The sequence below is a fragment of the Zalophus californianus genome, chromosome 4 (genome assembly GCF_009762305.2).
Source record: "Zalophus californianus isolate mZalCal1 chromosome 4, mZalCal1.pri.v2, whole genome shotgun sequence".
NCBI lineage: Eukaryota > Metazoa > Chordata > Mammalia > Carnivora > Otariidae > Zalophus > Zalophus californianus.
Window position 1 is genome coordinate 128,067,997 of NC_045598.1, and position 16,071 is coordinate 128,084,067.

At 38.7% G+C, this 16,071-nt stretch overlaps 1 protein-coding gene across 1 annotated transcript in view; it reads left to right on the forward strand.

Moving 5' to 3' along the window:
• Nucleotides 1-616: 616 nt before the first annotated feature.
• Nucleotides 617-16,071, forward strand: part of C4H8orf34 (chromosome 4 C8orf34 homolog) — a 376,094-nt gene continuing 360,639 nt past the window's right edge. Inside the window, 2 exon segments of the mRNA XM_027577874.1 lie at nt 617-956; nt 959-1,170. Of these exon segments, the coding sequence (XP_027433675.1) occupies nt 845-956; nt 959-1,170 (324 nt within the window). The 5' untranslated portion in view covers nt 617-844.

The following is a 16,071-nucleotide window of genomic DNA, read 5'->3' on the forward strand; positions in this document are numbered from 1 at the left end:
ACTTGAGGATTTCCTGAAGTGTCTAGAGGAAACATTTTTAAGTGGGATAGAGTAGTAGCATCTCACGTATAAAGACATATAAGCACAATTACATGTGGATTATAACCCACATAGTTATATGTGAATCAGGAATTCAAATTTGGAAGGGAGGGCCGGCTCAATTTATTCCTTCTTCCTGTCAAAAGCTGAAGGGTGGCTCCCAACCTTTGGCTGTCTACACTTCGGGAGTCTTCAGCTGAGTTCTCAGCCTCTAGTTGAGCGTTGACTTGCTCCAGGCCAAGCCAGACATTCATTTTAGCGGCAAACCCTCAGACCCACGCACCTTCTCACAACTCTGCTTTTCTCGGATTCTGAGCTAGAGTGGGCAGAGCACGAGGTACCGAGGAATGGTTCACAAGGGGCGTTTGGGGACGACACTTTCGAACAGCATTTGTAGCTGCCAAGAGTAGCCAACAAGCACCAGATTTATGAGCACTTTGAAAGAAGCACCTTCACCATTGGCTTTTTGAGCGGCGCTGTCGCTAGGGAGCGGCGAGCAGGGCGAGCACAGCCCCAGGAGAAGCCCACGCTGTTTGTTCCTGTAACCCGGGAGAGGGGACGCACATAGTCGGGCGCGCGGACACACACGCACGCTCACGCACGCTCGCGGCGAGTTCTAGCCCCGCAGCCCCCGACTGCCCGAGGGCGCCCCCCGCGTCGCGACAAGCGGAGCAGCATCCGCCCTCTGGCTCCTGCTGCTGCCGCCCAGAGGAGAGAGGAACCTGGAACCTCTGCCTAGAATTTCCCCCGGCGCCGCGCGCTGCGGAGAGCGGCGGAGGTGGGCGCGAGGAGGAGAACGCGGTGAATGAGTTCTCCCCTCGTCTCGGAGTTGACTGAGTTGGCGGCGCCGCGCCCGGGCTTCCGGCTTTCGGCGCCCCACGCGCTCGCGGCTCGCGGGGCTGCAGCCCACGCCCGCGGCCCGGACTCTGCGCCGCGCCGGGGGAGCCGAGGCTCCAGAGCTCCTGTCCCGGCTCCAGTCCGGGAAAAAGGAGGGCTGTTCCCTGGCCGAGGCGCACGGCCGCGCGCTTTTCCCGCACTCTCCGCGGCCCGATCTGTCTCTCCATGGCGTCTCATCAGCAATCCCGGATCCAGGCTTACCTGGAGAAGAACAAGATCGGTCCCCTGTTTGAGGTAAGGCGCCGTGGGTGAGGGCGGTCCCGTTTGTGTTTGGGGGGGAAGGGGTTCAGAACACCCGGAGGAAGGAGGGATAGTGAAAAAATGCGCGGGAGGAGGCGGCCGTGCTGCCCCAGTTCATTGGCATTAGCTCTGGCCGGGCCAGGTGTCCTGGAACGCGGCCGGGCAGGCTCCTCGCGGGTTACCTGGGAGCGGACAGGTGAGCTGGAGAGGGCCCAGCCTCAGTCTGGCAGGGAAGTTTGAGCGGTCTGACCGTCCTGCATCTCGCAGCCTCATGCACAGGACCCGGACAGGCTGAGACGGATAGATGCACACACTTAGACTGTCTTACACATGCACACTTTCTTCCTGGAATTTACCCTATATTGCGTGTTGGATTTTTTTTTTTTTTTTTAATGTGGGCAATAGTAGAACCCAGAAAGGGGGAAGAGGTGCTTAGCAATGGAGAGGAATATGGTTAACTGGGAGAAAACTGAAGTGGTAAGGAGTAGGCTTCGGTAGGTGCTGGAGCGTTGAATGAAATTGTCAAACTGAGACCCTGACATTGATGTCTGGATGGACGGAGAGTCCTTTGCATTGCAGACCCTACATATGTTAGGGGGAGAAAGGGGCGGAGGAAGATTCAGGAAAAGCATACACGTATTTATGAGAAGAGACGTGTAGCTCTGAGCTGTTTTCTCTCGCCATCAAAGAACTGTGACAGAAATACAGTAGGAGAAAGGAAGAGCGGGAGGACATGAGAAAAAGAACGGGAGACTGAACCCGGCGCTGGCAAAGCGTCCCGCGGGTAGCCAAGGCGCTGGGCAGACGCCGGTGCCGGCGGGGAGGGACGCCCACGGTCCGTTCCCATCTCGGCTCAGCCGTCAGCTGGGCACTGATAGGAGTCGACCTGACGTGGAAGGGTCAAGATACCCCCACCCCCTCAAAAAGGCAGTTGTGGTCATTATTCGGGGTTTACGTGTCCGCGGCGTCGGAATAAGGCTGGAATGCGCTGGGGGGAGGGAGAACCGAGCTGGTTTCCTAGTACTGAAGAGAAGAGAATAACTGCAGAGAAAAAAAATAATGCGAAATAATGCCCTAGCAGAAAAAGGGAGAGAGAGGCAGACAGGAATATGATCAGATATGGGAAGGATGGGTTTCAGATAACTAGATCTCAAGTTTTTCTGCCCAACTTTAAGTTAACGTTGTACTGTCTAGAGAGAGATATGGCCATTGTTTCAGCTGAAACTTATTTTTTTGTATAGTCATAAAATCCTATAATGCACGTCTTGATTCTTTTTTCTGCCAAAAGTGTTAGCAAAGGAAGTCCATATGTAAAAGCAATGTAGAATTGCTGGAGCGACTAGATTGTTCTTCTTTAGTCTAACGGTTAGAGACTATAAATAATTCTATCAATCAAAAGCTAAAGCCTAACAAGCCTTTGTGACACAGTGTGTTGATTGTGTCAAAAGAAATATTAAAATAAATATTTTCAGAGTGTATTTACTCCCCTAAAATATAAAGTACCATTTACCAGGGAGAACAAGTGAATTGTTTTAATAGATTTATTAACTTATTTTAAAATTCCTGAGACTCTCTCCAAGTGATAATAATAGAGTTTGGGATATATGTAAACTTTCTACATAATTAGGAAATAAATCCAACTTGTTTTTTATCAAGTGCTCATTAAAAAAAAAAACTAGCTCACCAGATAGTTCTGCATTGATGAATTTTAAGTGATGGCAGAATTGTTTTCATAAAATCATAAAATCTGCTCACCGAAAACCAAACAATGACAAAATTATATGGTGTGTATTTTATTGATTTTTTGGGGGGGTTACACATTACCTACATCCCCATTAGCTTGGATTGCAGTGATGAGTAGGTAATTTTTGAGGATTGATATGCACTTTAAATAATTGAAGGGAGAAAATAGCTAACTTCTAAAAGCAGGTTCATATGCAAAAATTTTGATCATAACAGAGCTTGGTTTTGAGTAGAATTCTACATACTTCACAAAATTAGAAAATCTCACTAGCTTGTAGCCTCTCTCTCCTCATGCTAGGAAACCAGTGAAACTAGTGTAAAATGGATATTGTTGATCTTGCATTCTCCTCAAAGCTCCCAGGACTTTGGTCAATGGTTCTCATAAGAACTGCTTCAGGAGATCAATCAAGGAAGATCCCAGAAACCTGAACTTAGTAAGAAGTGGCACAAATGATTGTTACATATTTAATTCCTGGACCACATTGTAAGAAACAGTACATAAGTTAAAATCTCTTACCTATCACAGATTGAAATAGGTGACTCCCAAGTTTTATCTGTTCTATGTTGTGATTTTTTTTTTTTTTTTTTTTTGTGCTGAGGCACTGGAGTTGGTGACATAGGCTTACCTTAGTTTTGAAAATATACAAAACCCAACAATATGTTCCCTTTACAGATTTTGTAAGGTAGGAATATTTTGACAGAACTTACTGGAGTAAGGCACTTTAAAGAGAGCACATGAATATTGTTTAAAACAAAAAGCAAATTAACATATACTGGTTAAGAATACTTGTATCCTGCTGTTTTTACCTATACAGCTTAATTACTTAATTTAGTTACTTAGTTTATTTCTTAGCTTATTTGCTTATTTCTAACATTTTATCATGTGAGAAGCTTATAAAACTGTACACAGTATTGTATTTCAAAAACTAGATGAAAATTTATCTTGTTTCCAGGTGATTTAAGAGTATAAATTTATATTGCCTTTAAATGATTTAACATGCTTTGAGGCATTACAAAACCTGCTTAGAAATCAATGCATTAGAGTCTTGGGTAATGATATTTTAATTAAATAATATAAAGAAAGATGTAAGGTGGATAAGTAATAATGACTTATATTCTACAATCTCTTTGAAATTTTTGTGAGATGGAACACTATTAGTATTCTCATTGGCTTATTCAGGACAGGTTAGTAGTGAACAGCCTAGGCATCAATCTTTAAGGAATGCTGGACATCGCTTCAATAAATTAGAACTGTGGTCCTATTTAATATAGATTTCCACATGTAATAACTTACTTAATTAGCAAGATGTGAAGTGGTTTGGCTTCCACCAAAGTACATTTTTTTGCAGCATATATGGGCAAGATTCATGGTGCAAACACAAGACTTATCTCAACCAACCACTTAATACTTGAGGAACCTGACAGTCAAAAATTCTAAAACTGAATAATTAACTGGCATATATCTGCTTATTGGGATCAAGTGATCTATTTCGTCTATATTGTAAGCAGTTAAACTTCATTCCCAATAAATTATATGATGTGGAACATCACAATAAATTCCTTATTTTCAACATAGAGAAGTATATACTTATCAGCTTCTCCCATTTCCCATGAAATAAACAGAATAATTATTTGAATATTATTGGTTGGAAGGGTGCTTAGGGCAGTCGTATATCTTGGTTTAGGAATGATTACATTTATAAGAGAGTGAAATCCTAAACTATTAAAAGCAGGATAATGGAGCCCCCATTAACTCTCCATACAATATTTAAATCTCTGTGTATTGAAGATGTGGCAAACCCAATTCACTATATTTCTCCAAATGTGGTCTGAACCACTCCAAGTAGAATGGAACCACTTTATCACCTCCGTGTATTTCAAAGTACCTCTACTTACATGGGCTAAATTCATGCTAACCAATTTGACATATATGTTATGAGGTGGACTCATACCAAACAGGTGGTCAACCATCAGCTTGCATCATTCACACACCTATTACTGCACAACTTGTTTTTCTCTGGTACCCTAGCCCACACTTTCCAGCCATGTCTGCAACCTTGAACTCCAGTTGGCCTGGAGATTATCAGGCAATTGCCTGGCAGGATCAGGAGATTTGTTATATATGAGGTAGGGGGCTGTGGAGAGAATAAGTAAACATATTGAAAATAATGCAAGCCAGCTCTCTTGCTATTAGAGATGGGAGTCACAAATATAAAAAGGAAAAAATGTAGAACGAACCCTGTGGTGTTGGATTGAAATTGGAAGTATTGGTGTATCTCATGACTTCAAGAACAGAAATAGATATCAATGTAATAGAAGTAAGCATAGATTTGTATGTATTAACATATACATAAGTATATATGCCTGCATTTATTTCCTTACTCTGTCTACTGTGATGGCCTGGGAAAAGCAACACCTCAGTAGCAATGAGCACACCTAGTGACCAGATTTTGAATTCTAAATACCATTCTTCATCAAGTAGAACCAGGTATCCTCGGAGAAATGGTTGATTCTAGACTTGGGTCTGGGAAAGTATAAGACCTAGACCATCTTATACCAGGAAATGAGGAAGTGGTCAAAGAATTATAGGAACATGTCAAAAACTTGAAGAGGCTCCGTTAACTAAATCTGGGACAATTTGAGACTCAAAGTATGAGAGTAACAGATTGTCTTACTTATAAAATAGGAAACAGAAGTAAGTATAGATTTGTATGTATTAACATATACATAAGTATATATGCCTGCATTTATTTCCTTAACTCTGTCTACTGTGATGGCCTGGGAATAGCAGCACCTCAGGAGCAATGAGCACACCTAGTGACCAGATTTTGAGTTCTAAATACCATTCTTCATCAAGTAGAACCAGGTATCCTTGGAGAAATGGTTGATTCTAGACTTGAATCTGGGAAAATACAAGACCTAGACCATCTTATACCAGGAAATGAGGAAGTGGTCAAAGAATTATAGGAACATGTCAAAAGCCTGAGGAGGCTTTGTTAACTAAATCTGGGACAGTTTGAGACTCAAAATATGAGAGTAACAGATTGTCTTACTTATAAAATAGGAAACAGAAGTAAGTATAGATTTGTATGTATTAACATATACATAAGTATATATGCCTGCATTTATTTTCTTACTCTGTTTACTGTGATGGCCTGGGAATAGCAACACCTCAGGAGCAATGAGCACACCTAGTGACCAGATTTTACATTCTAAATACCATTCTCCATCAAGTAGAACCAGGTATCCTTGGAGAAATGGGTCTGGGAAAGTTCAAGATGAACCTAGATCATCTTATGCGAAATAAGGAAGTGGTCAAAGAATTATAGGAACATGTCAAAAGCTTGAAGAGGCTCTGTTAACTAAATCTGGGACAATTTGAGACTCGAAGTATGAGAGTAACAGATTTTCTTACTTATGGAATAGGACTATTTTATTATCCTGCAATATAATGGGATATTCAACTTATGGGGAGAAGAGAAAGCTTTACCTTATAGTAGAATGCCAATTAATAAGAGTAGAAGGGGTGATGGAATTAGAAAATCACTATTTGGCAAGCATTTAGCAATTATTCAGGCAAGAAACATTAATTGTTGCCAAAAATAATGGGTGAAAGTTGGAGGAGGAATGAGATGTTTACCTAATCTCTAGTATCGTTCCACAAAGTAGTTGTTAATTACAAAGAGAAAAGTAACTTTATAGTAAAGAAAGCTGGCCGATGCTGCTTTACTTAAGTGATGGGACAATCAATATTGTGTGCCTCCAATGGGATGCAATTAAAACAACATGATTTTGCTTCTTTAATATTTCTGCCAATCATGCATGACCTGAACTGATTAATGAAAAAAATCTGATAAACCTGATAGGGAAATCCTGCTTTTCTGGTGTCTTCAAAGATGTTAAGGTCATGAAGGTCAAGGGAAGTTTCAGACTGATGGGACAGTACAACTAAGTGCAAAATATGGTCCTAGAACTGATACTTTCACTAAGAAGGACATTCTTGGGAAACTTTTGCAAAACGTGAATGGGGTCTTTAGGTGAAGGGGATATGGAGTTATTTGTGCTGTTCATATACCTTTTTTGTACGTTTAAAGTTATTTCAAAGTAGAAAAATATTAAAAATTAAAAATAAAGATGAGTATCTAGTAAATACGTACTTGCAAATAGTTCACCCATTGGGTTTTCTTTAAACATTAAATTATGTGAATTTAGTTAAGAATTGTATCAGTGGTTTATACATGGAAACCAATAAGTAACAAGCTATAATTCTGAGTAAAGAAAATTAACAATTCTGGTCAACTAAGCCTATTACATTTTCCTCTTCTTCCTCCAAAATTTTATTGAAATATCTACAAAAATCTTAAAAAAATAAATGCACAAGAGTACTGGAACACAAGGAAGGGTGCTGAGACAGAGAGATTGTTTCTCCTTCTTTATAATAGAACTTCTTTATTATGAATAGTGATATCTCCTTTGCACTATATATAGTGCATAATAAAATATATAAGTGGCATAGAGGCAATGATAAATATTGGAAATGTTATTTGGAATTCCCTGGAAGGTGCCTTAAAATACATGGACTTAGGACGTGCTCCTCATATGCCTTCTCTCCTTCCTGTTGTCTAGAATACCCCTTGTAATTCCTCCTTTGTACCTTTCCTTTACTCCCTCCACCTCCCTAGGCAACCACTGGTCTCCTTTCTGTCACTATAGAATAGTTTTCCTTTTCTAGAGTTTTATATAAATGAAATCATACACTATGTACTTTTTTGGGGGTATATCTTCTTTCACTCAACATAATTATTTTACAATTCATCCATTTATCATGTATTGATAGTTTATTTCTTTTAAATGCTGAGCAGTATTCTGTATGGATGTATGCTTTTGTTTTTCTTGGTTAAATGCCTGGAGTGGATTGGCTGGATCATATGGTAGGTGTAGGTTTAACTTTTTAGGACATTAGCCACTAGTTTTGAAAAGTGTATGTACAATTTTATGTTCCTATGAGCATTGTATGAGAGTTCCAGTTGTTCCATATTCTCACCAAAACTGGGTATCATCTGTATTTGTAATAGTAGTCATTCTAATAGAATGTGTGATCTCTCATTGTGGTTTTATTTTACATTTACATTGTGGCGCCACTGTTAACCCTACCATGTGAGACCAGTGTCAGTGGAGACCATCTGGGAAGCCTGGCTTCTCTTACCCCTGGCAATAATGAGATATTCCTCTCCCTCCCCACTGGGGTCATGTCAGAGGAAGCCTAGAAAAGAGTCAGGACTTTCTACATTGCTGAGTGGTAATGAGGCCACTCCTGCCATGAAATCCATGCCAAGATACATTATAATTAAACTTCTGGAAAAAAAAAAAGACAAGTTATATCTTGAAAGCAGCAAGAGAAATGAAATACCTTACCTATACAGGAAAAACAATTTGACAGCAGATTCTCATCAAACCTATGGATATGAGGAGGCGGTGGCAACTTTTTCAGGTGCTGAAAGGAAGAACCTAGAGTTCTGTACTCAGAGAAAATATCCTTTAGAAATGAAGGGGAAATCATAATTTGGCTATTGTGGACATTGCTGTACCATAAGAGACACTGAACTCTAGGAAACAAACTGAGGGTTGCTGGAGGGGAGGTGGGTGGGGGGATGGGGTAACTGGGTGACGGGCATTAAGGAGGGCATGTGAAGTAATGAGCACTGGGTGTAATATACAACTGATGAATCACTAAATTTTACCTCTGAAACTCAAAAAAAGAAATTGAAGGAGAAATTAAGAGAATTGGTCGCCAGCAGGTCTACCCTAAAAGTATGGCTAAAGGAAGTCCTTTAAACAAAGAGAAAATTATAAAAGAAAAAACTTTAGAACATTAGGAAGGAAGAAAGAACATGGAAAGAGCAAAGATATGACTAAATATAATACATTTTTCTTCTCAAGTTTTCTAAATTATGTTTGATGGTTGAAGCAAAAATTATAGCAGTGTCAGATGTGGTTCTGTAGAGGAGTATTTAAGACAGTTGTATTATAAGCAAGGAAGAGTAAAGAGGAACAAAGGAGGTAAGGTTTCTATAGTTCACTTATATTGGTCAAACAATGACTCCTCTGGATAAGTTGTGTATATATATAGAATGTCATACCTAGAGCAACCACATACAGATGCTCTCAAAAACTCTAGTAATTTAATAGATTTTTTAAAAAAGATTTTATTTATTTGAGAGAGAGAGAGCGAGAGTGAGAGCACAAGCAGGGGGCAGGAGCAGAGGAAGAGGGAGAAGCAGACTCCCTGCTGAGCAGGGAGCCTGACGTGGGGCTCCATCCCAGGACCCTGGGATCATGACCTGAGCTGAAGGCAGATGAGCCACAGGTGCCCCCAAAACTCTAGTAATTTAAAATGGAGTTCTAAAAAATGTTCAGATAACTCACAGGAATAGGAAAAAGAAAAACAAAACAAAGAACAGAAAACAAAAAATAACATGGCAGACTTTAGCCCTAATATGTCAATAATTAAATTAAATGAAAATGGTCTAAGGATACCAATTAAAAGACAGAGATTTTCAGAGTGGATTAAAAAACATGACCTAACCATATGCTGTGTCTAAGCAACTCATTTAAAATACAAAGATATAAACAGGCTAAAAGTAAAAGAATAGAAAAAAATATGCAAACATCAAAAGAAAGGAGAAGGGGCTATCTTAATATCAGATAAAGTAGACTTCAGAGGATAGAAAATTACCAGAGATAGGAACCATCATTATATAGTATTATGAGTCAACCCAAGAAAAATAGCAGTCGTAAGTGTTAGTAAACATTTGTAGACCATTCGATGTAGACTTAGTCAACTAGGTCCTAGTCAACATTTGTAGACCATCCTCTGCAACAACTACAGAATACATGTTTTTTCCAAGTGACATGGAATGTATACAAAGACAGACCATTCGCTTAACCACAAAACAAACCTCATTTGAAATCCTACGATGTATTTTCTCCATCGCAATGGAATAGAACTATAAGTCAGTACAGAAAGAAAACAGGAAAATTTCTAAAACACTGTGAAAATATACAGCATACTTCTAAATAATATGGGCAAAGAAGAAACCTCAGGGATGCCTGGTTGGCTCAGTTGGTTAAGCATCTACCTTCTACTCAGGTCATGATCCCAGGGTCCTGGGATCTAGCCATGCATCGGACTCCTTGCTCAGTGAAGAGCCTGCTTCTCCCTCTCCCTCTCCTGCTCCCCCTGCTTGTGCTCTCTCTCGTTCTCTCTCTCTGACAAATAAATAAAAAATCTTAAAAAGGAGAAATCTCAGGGGAATAAAAATCCATCAAACAAGGAAAAGGAAGATATATCAAAATTTGTGGGACACAGCTCAAGCAGTGCTGAGAGGGAATTTTATAGGCTAGCATGCATACATTTAAAAAGTGGACTGATGTGATTGGTTAGAATAGGGAGCCTGCTTTTCATGTCATTCCTCTGGGCCCTTCCATTCCCAGAGGACAATCTATCCAGCTAGACAGAGGGCTCTTCTACAGTGAAGGATGTATGAATATCAGTAACTGCTGACAGGAGGTGTTTGTTCGTATAATATATCTTGTTTGATATTGAAGGTAGATCTTTAGTTCCTGAAGGTGGGAAATGAGTATCTTCCCTCATTCTTTACTGTGCATCTACTATAGTGTCTAATGGAGCACAGACTATAACAAGGGCTTAATTGATATCTGTTGAATTAAACAAAACATTAACTTGTGTATTTTTTCCTTTATGGAAAAAGTACATTGAAGATATAACCAGCTAGCAAATAGCATCTTCATATTTATTCCCTTAAGACCCAGAGCAAAATATTCCTCATCACATTAATTACCCTTTATGTACAGTGAGTAACTTTTAATTATGTACTTAACTACCTAATTCACTTTCAGTCATATTTTTCCCTTTTTAATATCTGCTTTTAAGAGAGGACCTGATAAGTCACACCACTGTGCAAGACTTAATGCATACACCTCAGGTGCATTTGCATGAGGAAGTCTCATGACACAGTTATATGGGATGAAGCAGGTGATCTTTGGAAGTATCTCAAGCCTAGCAATCATTTACTCTCTGCGTGACCCTGAGCACTTTGCTTGATGATCTCTGTGAACATCAATGTCCTCATCTGCAAGATAATACCTAAGAGGGGCTTTATGAGGAATGTATGAGATGAAACAAAGTCTAAAGAACCCAGTCCAGTGCCTGGCACTTGGTGTACACCCAGTGAATTTTGGCTGCCATCACGTTAGATGCTGCTACTTCTCTTTCCTATTAATATTGATACCTCAGTGACAGACGATGTGGAGAGATGCTTTTGAAGGATGACCTTCTAGTATCCTGAAATTAGGACTAATTCAAAGTGTGCTCCTGCATTTTTATGTTGTAGCTCTGGATTCTCTGAAAAAGCATTTTGGCACAGGTAGAAAGGAGAGTAGCACTTGGCCAAACAGTGTGTGTGTGTGTGTGTTCTTTGTTCAGTGGTGGGGGCAAGTCTTGTTTGTTGGCTGTATCACAAAAGTATACTTTGGCTAAATTTGGAAACATTATATGTAATTAGAAAACAATCCCGAATGTGTCTTGTCTCAGAGAGGCAAGCTGGATCACCCTCAACTAAAATAGCACACACAGACCCAGCCTCCCTGTCAGTCTCTGTAGCATGATTTTTTAATATATATACCTTATTGTCATTTGATATTGTTTTATTGGATTTTTTCCTTTGATTTCAGTTTATATTGTTTATCGCACTAGTCCATAAGCTTCTTACAGGAAGATATTTGTCAGTCTTTTTAACTGCTTATATCTTCATGCCTAGAAAATGTCTGGTGCGTAATAGGTGTTCTATTAAATAGTTGTCAATACATTTATGAATAAAAAAAATCAGGACCAACTTATCAAATTTGAAAAGTGTGGTTTGCGTATGAATAATCATTTGCCACTAGGAGTCTGGGAATATCTCAGTAGTTTATGGGAGATTTCACTTTCTTGAAAATTCATTATGACTTTATTATCTTTTCAGCAGCTATTAAATTCTTTGGTGCATGATGTTTGGAACTTCATTTACATTTATTTGGTACATTTGTTGGGTGCTGTATTATGTACTGAGAAATATAAATTCAAATAAAACATTTCCTGTCCTCAAAAACTCCTGTGTATTTAGAAAAGACTGGCAATACTTGGCAGCACTCTCAACTATCATATTCCAGTAATTTTACAAAAGCCTACCTTGGTTTTCTGTTTATATGCTTGGTCCATTTTCATACTCATCAATACATTCCATCATTATACTAATAGAAGTAAGAAATTCATATTTGAAATTGACATTTAGAGATTGGTTTTCAAGAAATTTGCTGTAGAACCAAGTATGTAAATTAAAGAACATAAAAAGTAGGTATGTTAAATAGACTTAGTTTCTGTTGTCTTTGTTCCTGGAAATTCTTAGCAACAGTAAGACATCTAAACATGAATTATTAAAAATATCTAAATGATCTGATTTTTGGGTAATGTTCTACATGAAACACACTGATAGTTTTAGGTTGTAATTTGTTCCTTTAACATAAAAGAGAGAACTTTTTTTTTTGAAAGATAGCCTGGAGCGTAAAGGAGTGTTTAACTCCTGCTGTTTCTTCACTTTTTGAACATGATCTAAATTCAAAGTGACTAGCTATATTGAATTGAGAATACATTTTATTTGTCTGTACATTGAAGTAATATATCTATGTGTATGAAGTGAACTTTATTGTATAAGATTTATTGTAGCCGTATATTTTTGAGATACTATTTTTATTTTAATGCTATTTTACTTCTGTGAATTCTCTCCAGAGGACCTGGTATTGTTTGGTTATTTCATTTTTTCCTGTTGTACTTTTTTGTTTACAATGTATAATAATCAGCTTAGCATTATATAAAATGGTAATTAAAACCAGCTACAGTTTATTAAGTGCAGAATATTATTCTCTTCCAACTGAAAATTTATTGAAATGCTTCTTACTATCTTTCCTCTTAGTGGTATAACGATGATATGAAAAAACACTCTTAAAGTATACAGATGACAAATCCTCTACTCTGTGGAAGCTTAAAGTCCTAGTTTTCGCAGAATTGTTTTAAATCTAACCCTTTCTTAACTTTCATTTAAGACATTGAGGTCTAGGGGCGCCTGGGTGGCTCAGTTGTTAGGCGTCTGCCTTTGGCTCAGGTTATGATCCCAGGGTCCTGGGATCGAGCCCCACGTCGAGCTCTCTGTTCAGTGGGAAGCCTGCTTCTCCCTCTCCCACTCCCCCTGCTTGTGTTCCCTCTCTCGCTGTCTCTCTCTGTTTAAATAAATAAATAAAATCTTTAAAAAAAAAAGACATTGAGGTCTGTGCACAATTGTCAACATCCACTTCTACGGTGTATGGATTGATAGGGAATCTAAGACAGAGATCAGTGTCAATAGGTTTATCAATAGTTCAATTTTGAGAAATAATATTTAGTGAATAATTCATGAAGGTCATATACATTAAGTTCTCAAGTTATTAGCAAACATATTTTTGGATAAAATTAGTTGAACAGTGACTTGAGCACCCATTCAGCATTAGGGTGACCCACTGAAGAATTTCTTTCCCTGAGTTGTGCAGTGGAGTGATTTAAGAATCCTTTGGGAGTCATAAGAATCAAACCATGAAAATACAGTTTTGTCATCTGTTAAAGGATGTTGTGGAGGGGCATGTTCGTTGCATTAGGCAGCATCCTCTTAAGAAAGCTATTGTTCAATTTTATAATGTCAAAGATAGTGTATGAACCTCACACCTGTCAGAATGGCTAAAATCAAAGAAACAACAAGTGTTGGTGAGGATGCTGAGAAAAAGGAACCCTCGTGCACTGTTGGTGGGAATGCAAGCTGGTGCAGCTACTGTGGAAAACAGTCTAGAGATTCCTCAAAAAATTAAAAATAGAAATACCATATGATCCAGTAATTCCACTACTGGGTATTTACCAAAAGAATATGAAAACACTAATTCAAAAGGATAAATGTACTTCTCTGTTTGTTGCATAATTTATAGTAGGCAAATTATGGAATCAGCCCAACTGTCCATTAATAGATGAATGAATAAAAGAAGATGTGAAGATGTGGTGTATACACACACACACACACACACACACACACACACACACACACACACACAATGGAATATGACTTAGCCATAAAAAGAATGAAATCTTGCCATTTGCAACGATATGGATGGATCTAGAGGGTATTATGTTAAGTGAAATAAGTCAGAGAAAGACAAATACCATATGATTTCACTCATAGGTGGAATTTAAGAAACCAAACAAAGAAAAAAGAGACCAACTAAAAAGTAGACCCAACTACAGAGAACAAACTGATGGTCACCAGAGGGGAGGTCGGTGGGGGGATCGGTGAAATAGGTGAAGAGGGTCAAGAGTACACTTATCATGGTGAGCACTAACATACAGCATTGTTGAATCACTACATTATACACCTGAAATGAATATAACATTGTATGTTAATTATGCTGGAATTAAAAGATAAATAAAATAAAGAAGAAAAAAAACAATCATATGTAAATATTTTGAACTGTGTAATTCATAGTATTCCCTTCCTTTTTTTTGCATAGACTTCTGGAAAAGTCATACCTAGTGGTAGCCAGAATGTGGGCCATTATCATGAACCTTTTTTCCTTTTTTTTATTGAAGTATAATTAACATACAGTGTTATATTAGTTTCAGGTGTACATTATAATGGTTCAGCAATTCTATGCATTTCTCAGTGCTCATGAAGATAAGTGTATTCTTAATCTCTTCTATTTCACCCCTCCCCAATTTACATTCCCACCAATAGTATATGAGAATTCCTTTTTCATGAGCATTTATACCTTCGTTCTTTTCCCCACATTGTCTACGTTTTTTTACTTTATCTTTTTTCCGTCCACTTTTTATTTATGCTATTTGATCATAATTTATACTTCTTTGGAAAATACTTCTTTCTGAAATAAGGATGAATATAAATATGTTCTATAACTCATAAAATGACCTACTCTTGGTCCAAATAATTTAGGCACATCCTAGGATATATTTGAATCCTGTTTCCTGTTGTTACCCATGACAGCTGGCTTTCTTTCTAAAAATATTTGCTTGGCTCATTCTGGATTGTTTAGTGAGAATATATTTGCAGGATGATGTCTCCCAGGGTTAGCCTTATGAGTAGCAGAGACGAAGCTGCCTAAAAGGCAAGCTTTGAGACTCAGGGCTTTTGCATGGTCTGTTTCTTTGCTTTGGAGTTTCCCCTTGCATGCCCCACTCACATGGCTAGCTCCTCCTCCCGTTAAGATCTCAGGGTTAAACATGTCAGAGAGGTCCTCACAGGCAACCCAGTCTCAACAGCTTCCCATCAGACTCCACCATGCCACAGTGTTTTATCCCCTACAGCACTCATCAGGTGTGGCAGGTTCTCATTTATTTGTTTAGTGTCTGGCTCCCTGTCTTAAATAAAACCTCCACAAGGAAAGAGACTTGGTCAGCCTTGTTCTCTGACCTGTTTCCACAGTGCACGGGAGCCCATTTCCTACAATTAGCTATGTGTTCTTACTCTTCTTACTAAACATTATTTTAAAAGGTTAAATAACTTTTCTCTAGATGGGATATTATGGAACCATTAAAAATGTAGAAAAGATGAATTCAAGATTGTATGTGTGATATTATTATAACTCTGTCGCATGTGCAAAAAGATAAGAATGGATAAGAATGGGATCCAGCTTTTATACGAGGTACCAAGTTAAGGGACTGTTTTTGCTCCCACAACCATTCTGATTTTCCAAGCTCTCTGTGTTACTGAGCTATTGCTATTAGTATTAAGTCATTTGTTTTAGATGATTTTGACGTCTTGAGGCCCCTACTGACTCCCACATGCATACTGTATTGGCATATTAGTACTGAATTTCTTGTCAACTAAAACCTTGATGGGGCCTATTGGCAGAGGATGAGAGGAAAACTCTTCATTGAGTAGACAAATCAGAAGTGATGATTAGGAGAGGCTAAGAGCAGGTAGTGTGGAAATGAGCATCAGGTGGGGAGGAATGGGTGCTGGGGCAGGAGGAAGAAATGAGTCAACATTTTCAAACACAATC